General features: G+C 35.2%; 1 protein-coding gene across 1 annotated transcript in view; it reads right to left on the reverse strand.

Annotated features, from left to right (window-relative positions):
* Window positions 1-967: 967 nt before the first annotated feature.
* The window catches only part of LOC132560333 (voltage-dependent calcium channel subunit alpha-2/delta-3-like), a 173,708-nt gene continuing 162,145 nt past the window's right edge, over window positions 968-12,530 (reverse strand). The window contains exons 29-38 of the mRNA XM_060225006.1: window positions 12,077-12,276; window positions 11,184-11,246; window positions 10,373-10,446; window positions 9,103-9,184; window positions 8,629-8,681; window positions 8,311-8,366; window positions 5,929-6,157; window positions 3,943-4,064; window positions 2,638-2,735; window positions 968-1,078 (exon numbers count right to left, since the gene is read on the reverse strand). Coding sequence (XP_060080989.1) covers window positions 968-1,078; window positions 2,638-2,735; window positions 3,943-4,064; window positions 5,929-6,157; window positions 8,311-8,366; window positions 8,629-8,681; window positions 9,103-9,184; window positions 10,373-10,446; window positions 11,184-11,246; window positions 12,077-12,276 — 1,088 coding nt within the window. The remainder of the gene's footprint in view (window positions 1,079-2,637; window positions 2,736-3,942; window positions 4,065-5,928; window positions 6,158-8,310; window positions 8,367-8,628; window positions 8,682-9,102; window positions 9,185-10,372; window positions 10,447-11,183; window positions 11,247-12,076; window positions 12,277-12,530) is intronic.

Consider the following 12,530-nt stretch of genomic DNA (forward strand, 5'->3'; position numbering starts at 1 on the left):
GACAGGAGTTGATGCGACATGCTGCATGCCGGACAGACAGACGGACAATGTGCAACTATATAAGCTTACTTGTTCTTTAGGCAGGACAGCTAATCAACTATCTATATGTATATAACGACTAAATATCTAAGGGTACAACAACATCTCTTCAAAATTTTAATCAACGGCTGTTCACTATAATTTTTCTATATACAAGCAGTTTTACCATGGATTAAAATGCTGAACATTATTCTATTTATATTGAACAGTAAAGACACTAGTCATATTCCTATATCAAAGAGACAGGATTATGTCCCTTGATGAAATGTGCTTCTGATATGACTAGTAATGAAAAATCACCTTTTGATATACCTTTCTTTTGTTTTGAGCATATCTACTCACAACCTCAATTTTTTACTAATTGTTTTAACATGTAACAATTAATAACAAATGTTCTGTTAAAACACACACTCTTTTACACTAGCAACATTTCAATTAGATACACACTTTAAGGTGTTAGAACTTAATAAGTAACAGGTAACAAATAGTCATTTGAGTTCAAGTGAGGAATTCAATCACTAATATTAAATAGGAACCTTGTTTAACAGTAAATTTCATTTACTAATTACTGACTAGTTTGAATATTAAGATGTCTAAAGTTAGAAAAAACAGGTGATAAACTGAGAGATTTCAGTATTGTTGTTGAGGAATATTGTGGTAACACAGCTTGGTTACGAATATTACTTTTGCCAAACCATGTTCCCGTCATAAAAAAAAAAAAAAAAAAAATTGAGTTAAATGGTAAGTCAGCAGATCCATAAGTTATTGTTTTGATTTGTAAATAATTAGAAACCTTCCTTGGACATTGTGAATAATAGATCTCAGGAATGAATGCAGATGACAGTGAAACTATGGTTCAAACAAGGTTTTAACAGGGTCCTATTGGCAATGAATTGTTGATGAACAACGAATATAATTGACACTACTATCAGGAGGGCGAGTTGTGTTTTGTGTGGACTATCAATGTCAACATTACACATGTAATTGTCAGTAACACAGACACTTGTATCCGACACTGTCCACATCGGGTATCATCCTCCTGAAACAACAAATGTTTAAGTTGACTTAGAAGATGGCGAATCAACATGTGGAATCTGTGGTTTTATCATTATTAAAAATGGTAAAATGTTCAAGTTGTTAGAAGTATTTTTTAATCAATCATTCTCACAGAACGATGCATAAACTTTTGTTTAAAACTCTGGAGTGTCTGTTAATCTGTCTATAACTTCCTCCTTTTTAAAACTACCACCTCTCTGTAAATCCCAGCTGTCTATACCACTAAACTGTCTTTAATTATCACTTGTCTATAACTATCACCTATCTACAGCACTTACCTGTCTATATCTCCTACTTGTCTATAACTTCCACCTTTCTATAACACTCACCTGTCTGTAACTCGCAACCTGTCTATAACTACCACCTGTCTACATCAACCATATGTCTTTACCTACCATCTGTCTATAGCTCTCACCCATCTATAACTTAAGTTTGTAACATTCACCTGTCTATAATTACCATCTATCTTTAAAACCCAGCTGTCTATAACTATCACCTATCTCTAACATTAACCTGTCTATAACTACCACTTGTTGATGACACTCACCTGTCTATAACTACCACCTGTCTATAACTACCATTTGTTTATGACACTCACCTGTGTATAATTACCACCTGTCTATAAATACCACTTGTTTATGACACTCACCTGTCTATAATTACCACCTGTCTATAAATACCACTTGTTTATGACACTCACCTGTCTATAATTACCATCTGTCTATAATTACCACCTGTCTGTAACTACCACTTGTTTATGACACTCACCTGTCTATAATTACCACCTGTCTATAAATACCACCTGTTGATACACTACCATTTGTGTATAATTACCACCTGTCTGTAACTACCACACTCACCTTCTATAAATACCACTTGTTGATGACACTCACCTGTCTATAATTACCACCTGTCTATAAATACCACTTGTTGATGACACTCACCTGTCTATAATTACCACCTGTCTGTAACTACCACTTGTTGATGACACTCACCTGTCTATAAATACCACTTGTCGATGACACTCACCTGTCTATAATTACCACCTTTCTGTAACTACCACTTGTTGATGACACTCACCTGTCTATAATTACCACCTGTCTATAAATACCACTTGTTGATGACACTCACCTGTGTATAATTACCACCTGTCTGTAACTACCATTTGTTTATGACACTCACCTGTCTATAATTACGACCTGTCTATAAATACCACTTGTTGATGACACTCACCTGTCTATAATTACCACCTGTCTATAAATACCACTTGTTGATGACACTCACCTGTGTATAATTACCACCTGTCTATAACTACCATTTGTTTATGACACTCACCTGTCTATAATTACGACCTGTCTATAAATACCACTTGTTGATGACACTCACCTGTCTATAATTACCACCTGTCTATAAATACCACTTGTTGATGACACTCACCTGTCTATAATTACCACTTGTTTATATTTCTCAGCTGTCACCAGCAGCAATTTGATTACTTTGTTAATACAGGTTTATAATATGTATTGGTTGGGTCCAACTTACTCTATCATCATCTATACACCTGGTGCCTTTCCTGCTGAAGGACTGTCTTCTCTGACTAGACTGTCTATTTAGACGACTGCAGAACTGTGCTTCTGTTGGTAAACTTGTGGTTAAGGTAATAAATAAAAATTACATTTTTTTCCCTGTCTATATATCACCAACCATTGCCTTACTCAGTTGGAGTTAGTTTTCACTACTACATAGTCAGTCACAATGAAATAATGATGAACTGTAATTATTGAAAAGTATAGAATGATTTATGACAGTGTAGGGAATATCACTAAACACCTGTATAATGGTGTATTATTAACTGATTTATGACAGTGTAGGGAATATCACTAAACACCTGTATAATGGTGTCTTATTGACTGATTTATGACAGTGTAGGGAATATCACTAAACACCTGTATAATGGTGTCATGTTGACTGATATATGACAGTAGGGAATGTACTGGAACACCTGTATAATGGTCACTAAACACCTGTATAATGGTGTCTTATTGACTGATTTATGACAGTGTAGGGAATATCACTAAACACCTGTATAATGGTGTGTTATTAACTGATTTATGAGTGTATGGAATATCACTAAACATCTGTATAATGGTGTCATGTTGACTGATATATGACAGTAGGGAATGTCACTTAACACCTGTATAATGGTGACATGTTGACTGATTTATGACAGTGTAGGGAATATCACTAAACACCTGTATAATGGTGTGTTATTAACCGAATTATGACAGTGTATGGAATATCACTAAACACCTGTATAATGGTGTCTTATTGACTGATATATGACAGTGTAGGGAATTTCCTTAAACACCTGTATAATGGTGATATGTTGACTGATTTATGACAGTGTAGGGAATGTCACTAAACACCTGTATAATGGTGTCTTATTGACTGATTTATGACAATGTAGGGAATATCATTAAACACCTGTATAATGGTGTCATGTTGCCTGATTTTTATGACAGTGTAGGGAATATCGTTAAACACCTGTATAATGGTGACATGTTGACTGATTGATGATAATGTATATCCTTTATATTTCGCTTGTGATGTATTTTTGCATTCATACCTGAGAAAAGTCAATCACCAATTCACATCTCTTGTGCAAAAACAATTTTTGACATTATTCGTGCAGACTTAGTTACTAATGTCAGAATCCATATATTCAATTACCCAATTATAACTGCAGCGACAAGTTTTTATCAAATTGATAATTTCTTAAATTTTACTGGTGGAAATGTAAAGTATGTTTTACACATGTCCTATTGTCGATGTACAAGTTAAGGATATAATGGACAGGAATTTCTCCAAATATTGGCTGAACAAAACCAGGTCTCATCGTACAATCACAGCCTGCTGAAGTGATGACAAAGATGAGGTTGGTGTCTCTGATCCACTTGACCACGTATGACCTGGGACAGAGATATCAATAGCATACAAGTCAGTTCATAAACAGGTCAGGTCACATACACAATCAGTTTTAAAGGACAACTCACAAACTTAATCAGTTTTAAAGAACAACTCACATAAACAATCAGTTTCAAAGGACAATTCACATAAACAATCAGTTTTCAAGGACAACTCACATAAACAATCAGTTTCAAAGGACAACTCACAAACACAAGCTGTTTTAAAGGACAACTCACAAACATGACCTGTTTTAAAGGACAACTCACATACACAAGCTGTTTTAAATGACAACTCACAAACACACAACCTGTAATAAAGGACAACTCACAAACACGACCAGTTATAAAGGACAACTCACATACACAACCTGTTTTAAAGGACAACTCACAAACACAATCAGTTTTAAAGGACAGCTCACAAACACAACCTGGTCAACTCACAAACACGACCTGTTATAAAGGACAGCTCACAAACACAACCTGGTCAACTCACAAACACGACCTGTTATGAAGGACAACTCACAAACACAATCAGTTTTAAAGGACAACTCACAAACACACAACCTGTTTTAAAGGACAACTCACAAACACACAACCTGTTTTAAAGGACAACTCACAAACACAACCTGTATTAAAGGACAGCTCACAAACACAATCAGTTTTAAAGGACAACTCACAAACACAATCAGTTTTAAAGGACAACTCACAAACACAACCTGTATTAAAGGACAGCTCACAAACACGACCTGTTTTAAAGGACAACTCACAAACACGACCTGTTTTAAAGGACAACTCACAAACACGACCTGTTTTAAAGGACAACTCACAAACACAATCAGTTTTAAAGGACAACTCACAAACAAAATCAGTTTTAAAGGACAGCTCACAAACACAACCTGTTTTAAAGGACAACTCACATACACAACCTGTATCAAAGGGCAACTCACAAACACAATCTGTTATAAAGGACAACTCACAAACACAACCTGTTTTAAAGGACAACTCACAAACAACCTGTTTTAAAGGACAACTCACAAACACGACCTGTTATAAAGGACAATTCACAAACACAACCTGTTTTAAAGGACAACTCACAAACACAACCAGTTTTAAAGGACAACTCACATACATCCTGTTTTTAAGGACAACTCACAAACACACAACCTGTTTTAAAGGACAATTCACAAACACGACCTGTTATAAAGGACAATTCACAAACACAACCAGTTATAAAGGACAACTCACAAACACAACCTGTATTAAAGGACAACTCACAAACACAACCTGTTTTAAATGACAACTCACAAACACCACTTGTTTTAAAGGACAACTCACAAACATGACCTGTTTTAAAGGACAACTCACAAACACAACCTGTTTTAAAGGACAACTCACGAACAAAATCTGTTTTAAATGACAGCTCACATACACCATCAGTTTTAAAGGACAACTCACATACACAACCTGTTTTAAAGGACAACTCACATACACAACCTGTTTTAAAGGACAACTCACAAACACAACCTGGTCAACTCACAAACACGACCTGTTTTAAAGGACAACTCACATACACAACCTGTTTTAAAGGACAGCTCACGTACACAATCAGTTTTAAAGGACAGCTCACATACACCATCAGTTTTAAAGGACAACTCACGAACAAAATCTGTCTGTAAACACAACTCAGAATGACAACCTAACAATAAAAAAAAGACAGCTCACAGACACTTTCTAAAGCCAATACCAAATTAAAAACACCATGCTTTTTGTAATTTACAGAAACAGTTACTGATGTATTGTTTCCTTTAAAGGAACATTTTTCTTCTTTCTCATACCTTAATTTTCAAAATAATAAATATTTTCTTACATATTGCATTTGTCACAGCCATTAATGGTTCCTTTTATGTGTAGCCTACGAAAATTTCTGAAATCAGCCTTGTAGAGGGTCATACGTTTATGACACGGGATTGTCACAACACTGGGCTTACACTGCGCAAACTTCTTATAATGGTAATACCATATATCTAACAGATCTGGTGTCATCTCTGCCTCCTCGTATTCAAATGTTGGGCATTCTGTGGGCGGTACAGTTGAAGCTGAAACAAGATTTGGTTTATACAGTAAGAGGTGCTGAAAGGCTTATTACCTTGGTATCATATCTATTGTCTAATACCATTAGTATTTATAATCATAACCATTACAGGTTTACACTAAAGGCCTACAACATACAAAAAATTTACATTTTTTATCTATTGATTGTGGTTTTGCTTATAAAATTCAACTTTTATTTAAGTTTTCATACAAAATTGTTTAGTTGTTTTAGTGCTAAGTGTAGAAATATTCCAAATTATAACTAGTTATTTTAAATAGCTAACATTTTCAGGCCATAAAAGGCAAACCCTATTATTGTTCCATGTATCTGAAGTTGTTTAAAAGACAAGAATGCTTTTTTTTTTGAAAAACATACTTGTGTCAAATGATAAAGTATATAATTATTTTTCTGTTTTGTTATTTGCAAAATCATTTTGAAAATAAATGTTTGTTCATATATGATGGAATATGGAATATGATAACATTAGTTTATATGGTTATAAGTGTTATGCATTGTATCAAGGAAGATTAATTTTGAGTAAACAATCACCAACTGTCGTGTATACAATTTGTACTTGCACTTTTCAATTACTGACATGTTGTTGAGATACATTTCATACAATGTGATATAAGTGCTAACTGATGGTAATTTGGCTACGATATTTCCCCATAAGTTCTGGGAGACAGATGTGTTTGGTGAACTAACAAAGTTCTGGGAGACAGATGTGTTTGGTGTACCAACAAGGTACAGGGAGACAGATGTGTTTGGTGCACTAACAAGGTTTTGAGAGACAGATATGTTTGGTGGACTAACAAGGTACAGGGACACAGATGTGTTTGCAGGACTAATAAAGTTCTAGGAGACAGATGTGTTTGGTGGACTAACAAGGTCCTGGGAGACAGATGTATTTGTTGAACTAACAAGGTTCGGGGAGACAGATGTGTTTGGTGGACTAACAAAGTTCTGGGAGACAGATGTGTTTGGTGGACTAACAAGGTCCTGGGAGACAGATGTGTTTGGTGAACTAACAAGGTTCGGGGAGACAGATGTGATTGGTGAACTAACAAGGTTCTGGGAGACAGATGTGATTGGTGAACTAACAAGGTTCTAGGAGACAGATGTGTTTGGTTAACTAACAAAGTTCTGGGAGTTAGATGTGTTTGGTGTACCAACAAGGTACAGGGAGACAGATGTGTTTGGTGCACTAACAAGGTTTTGAGAGACAGATATGTTTGGTGGACTAACAAGGTACAGGGACACAGATGTGTTTGCAGGACTAATAAAGTTCTGGGAGACAGATGTGTTTGGTGGACTAACAAGGTTCTGGGAGACAGATGTGTTTGGTGGACTAACAAGGTTTTGAGAGACAGATGTGTTTGGTGGACTAACAAGGTTCTGGGAGACAGATGTGTTTGGTGGACTAACAAGGTTCTGGGAGACAGATGTGTTTGGTGGACTAACAAAGTTCTGGGAGACAGATGTGTTTGGTGTACCAACAAAGTACAGGGAGACAGATGTGTTTGGTGCACTAACAAGGTTTTGAGAGACAGATATGTTTGGTGGACTAACAAGGTACAGGGACACAGATGTGTTTGCAGGACTAATAAAGTTCTGGGAGACAGATGTGTTTGGTGGACTAACAAGGTTCTGGGAGACAGATATGTTTGGTGGACTAACAAGGTTTTGAGAGACAGATGTGTTTGGTGGACTAACAAGGTTCAGGGAGACAGATGTGTTTGGTGGACTAACAAGGTTCGGGGAGACAGATGTGTTTGGTGGACTAACAAGGTTTTGAGAGACATATGTTTGGAGGACTAACAAGGTTTTGGGAGACAGATGTGTTTGGTGGACTAACAAGGTTCTGGGAGACAGATGTGTTTGGTGGACTAACAAGGTTTTAAGAGACAGATATGTTTGGTGGACTAACAAGGTTTTGGGAGACAGATGTGTTTGGTGGACTAACAAGGTTATGGGAGACAGATATGTTTGGTGGACTAACAAGGTTTTGAGAGACAGATATGTTTGGTGGACTAACAAGGTTCTGGGAGACAGATGTGTTTGGTGGACTAACAAAGTTCAGGGAGACAGATGTGTTTGGTGGACTAGCAAAGTTCAGGGAGACAGATGTGTTTGGGTGTACAAGGATCTCCATCTTACCTTCAGACTGATAGTATCCATAGAACCAGCTTTGTAATGACCACTCTGATAAAAACCTGTAAAAAATTTATCTTGTTATTTAAATATCTGTATAGGCATGGAAAGATATTTGTAAATAAATAATAGCTGAACAATGACTGGCATGATTTTCTCCTTTATTTTCAGCAGCATATCTATAACATACTCTTTACACCCTGCCAGGAATTTTAATTGCTTACGACATATCGTCTTTCTAAAACATTTTCTCATAAAATACTACTCACACTTCAATACAATTAACAGGTACGGTTTAGATACATATATTGATCAAATACTTACAAAGCTATTTCTCCAAACGTCCATAGAATCACACTTAATAATGTTTTGAATGGCTGTAACAAAATGAAGAAATATGCATTAGATGTCATTACATTTTACATCTAATTTCTGTTTTCTTTGAATCAATACTTTTTTTTCAAATAACAAGAAATGAAGCTAAACTAAAAGCTCTGTTTCTACAACACATGGATGAGAAAATCTAAACAATTCTTTTTGTAAATAAATTTAAGTTGAAATGTGAACTTCATTGATATCGACCTGTGAGTAAGAAAGTTTTCTGTTCGGAAAGCAGCGACTAGGTAAGGCTGTGCCACACTGCTGGGTAGACCACATGGCAAAATCATAAACATGTATACAGTAGGGCCTATTGTAGGAGGTACATGTCAAAGGTGAATTTTAAAATCCGTTTTCAGTAAATATGTGTTTAGGTATAAAATGCTACTAAGTTTGTTTATTCATTACTACATTACTTACGTTAATGAGATGCTGAGCCGAGCTTTCATCCTCTCCCTTATCATTTGATTCACACATACCTTGATAGTCCATAAAATGTATCCTTTGGGAAGGTAAAAAATCTTCATATCATATATATGTTACACAGATAAGCTCAACAGATTAGGTCTTTCTTTTTGGAAGCGAGATGCTGTGTCATAATATATACCAGTCCAGCATTTTCATATCCCTAGCCAGTAAAGCACATCCTGATTATGTTAGTGTATTTAACATGGTTTTAGCTTAAAACTGACAAGAGATCCCAGAGGGATCTTGGCGCCCACCATTTGAGGATCTGTTTTCAGTTCTTGAAGATTTGTTTTTTTGTTTTTTGTTACAGGTATTGTAAATGTTCATGAACTGGTCTTCATTGAATGTACTCGATGATGGCACAAGATATTTTTATTAAGCACCTATTAGCAAATATCATTTGAGAAAGATTCCAAAGTATTATTAGATAGCAGTCAGTTACAGGTGGATAATGGACATGGTCTTGAATCAATATGATAGAATATCTTAGAAAATATGCTTGTGCTAAATTACAGTCGACATCCAAGATGGCTGCCTGTGGGTCACCTTGATTTCACATCAGTCCAAAAAAGGCACAATGCACAACTAGGGACCAAGGGAAACCAATATCTATGAAATATCAGAAAGATCCATCCAGTACTTCCTCAGAAATAGCGGTAACAAGATTTTACTCTCAAAATCCAAGATGGCTGCCTGTCAGCCATCTTGATTTCGGATCAGTCCAAAAAAGGTAAAATGCATAATTAGGGACCAAGGGGAACCTGCATATGAAATTTGAGAAAGATCCATCCAGCACTTTTCCAGAAATAGCGGTAACAAGAAAGATGGACGGACGGACGGACTGACCACGGACGCAGGGCGATTTGAATAGCCCACCATCTGATGATGGTGGGCTATTCTTAGTGACTTATCATTTATGATTTATAATATTATAAGTAAATATAAATCAGTAATATACAGTATGCTTTATCTTTAGCTATGCATTTCTATTTATAGTAATGGTGACCTTGACCTTTGAATATGAAAGGCTACTGAGAACGAAGAATGATCGCCATAAGTCACTATCACCTATGGTCTGATGATGTATAAAAAGGGAGACAAGTCCTGACAGAATGAGCGTCAGGTATGGTCCATCAGAAGTAAACAAATCTCTGAACATAGAAAACAGAATAGTACATTCATTTTAATTACAATATTGGGCAAAAATTGTTTTTGTACTTACTCTTGAAATAAATGTCTGTCTATCATTTCCCGCATCATAGCTCCTCCATTTACATCACCAAAGAAACCACCATTCTGGTACAAAGATTTACATCACGCTTATCACTACAATCTCAAAGTCTAGGTTAACAACTCCAAAACTGGTCAACATTTCATTTTCAAGAAAACATGTAGAGGATAATGTGAAGAATATTTCACCCGCTGAAACATCCTTTGAATCTTTGTGTTTACAAAATCAATTCATAATACTGTTTACCAAATCAAGTAGTTACTTTTGTAAGTCTTCGTTTTTTGTATGTTAATCTTATAATCTTGTTATTTCTAAAATAAAATAAAAAAAAAAATATGGCATTATTTTGCTCAGTTGTTTTTCATGATTCTGAAATTTTCTTCATTGTTTTGCTGCTGATTCTCTTAATGATGCAAATTAAAACCTATTCAGTCCTGAAATCCAGGTAAATCAATTAATTGGTACCTTGCTGTTATCCAGCTGGTTTCAAGTATCACCACAATATCTTTGACAATTTAAAAATTTTTGTTTGAACAGAAATGTACTCAAAATTTTGTTTTTATTTTACAATTCATCTGGTGATGAAGATCCAAGATCTTATTTTAGCAAATTGCACATTGCTAGCGGGGGATGCAGATTTGAAAGTTTGATCAAGATACCTCTAGTGGTTTAAAAGTTATGGCAAAGACAGATTGCATTAGAAGAACATCAAAACTGATCAACAATATACAATTTAGATAGTGTCCTTCATTTAAAGGGAGAAAATCCATAATATATATATATAAAAATATTAGGTGCTTACCTCTGAGTGGTGTTTACTCATCATCACGTAACCATTGTTATCAAGTAAGTAACAATTGACACGCTGTAACAACAAAAATAAGGACATTTTATATAGCCATCAAGATTTCCTGCCTATGTTCATTTATGAAATATATGGAAAACTAAAGTATTGAAACCATTTATTGTTTATGTTCAGTTTAAAGTTCCATTGAAAGTGATCAATATAATAACAACAAGAAGCACAATACTGTGGATATTAAAATCAGCTGATCATACCTTTATATTCCCTTCTTTTAGCCAATAGTAATGATAGAATATATGTCACTCAATTCTAGTGATGCTGGATCAATCAATGATTCTATTACCACTCAAGTAGGACCAAACAGTGAAATGGTTCATTGAGGCTGTTTACCAACAGGTGAAAAGACTTATTGTTCTGTTTCTTATCATTATTATTCTTTGGTATCAGTAAGAGATATGTTTATAGTCTTATAAAGGTCTCTTATTATTGCTTCAGAAGATATTCTGTGCAAAGCAATCAGCCATTCAGGACACAGCTGCCTTATTAGATATTTGCAGAATTAGCTAATAACTTAAAAGAGTAGTTAAGGTACTAAGTCTGCTTAGCAAGTCTCATAAAAAAATTGATAATTCCTTTGAAAGAAGTGTGGAAAGCAATCCTGAAGACTGTTTCAAGAAATCAGGCAAGAGCACCATGATTAAATATGCATGGAATTCACAGTTAATTGAACTTGAGTGAGGAGATTATGTAATAAGTTTACCAAGCAAGTCTCATTAAAATTCAAGAAATAGAGATAAAAAAATCACTCATTATCAAAGTTAAAAAAAATTAAAATTTTAATTATCTCTGCTACATCTACAGATGACAACAGGAGTTTTGGTTATACTTACACTACTATTACAGGGCAAATCACAGTCAGTAATGTTTCCACATTTTTTGATGATATCTTCAATTTTCTGCTTGAATTGTTGGTATGTTATCTGAAGTCCAAGTACCAATGGGAAAAAATCTTTGGCAGGTCCTACCTGGGAGTGATTGATTTCCAGTGGTACGCTAATAGTTATAACACTGTTATCATCTCCAGTGTAGGCTGTGGGATAAAACATTGAATATGTTATCATTTTATAGGTATATCAGTGACATACAAATTTTTATTAAGCAAACCTGTCCCTCCTGTTTATCTTACCACTGGCTTGATTTAGCTGAAATCCCTTCATCAGGATGAAAGATGAGGATTTTGCTTTGCTGGACCCTGAGCAGTCCCCAGAGGGGTCAAACCTAAGGTCTTTATTAAACTCATGCATGTTGAAGGCTGAATTTGGACAAAATCCTGTTATTCCCTAA

This window comes from Ylistrum balloti, unplaced genomic scaffold (genome assembly GCF_031769215.1).
Source record: "Ylistrum balloti isolate Yb309-2 unplaced genomic scaffold, AGI_CSIRO_Ybal_v1 Utg371048, whole genome shotgun sequence".
Lineage (NCBI taxonomy): Eukaryota > Metazoa > Mollusca > Bivalvia > Pectinida > Pectinidae > Ylistrum > Ylistrum balloti.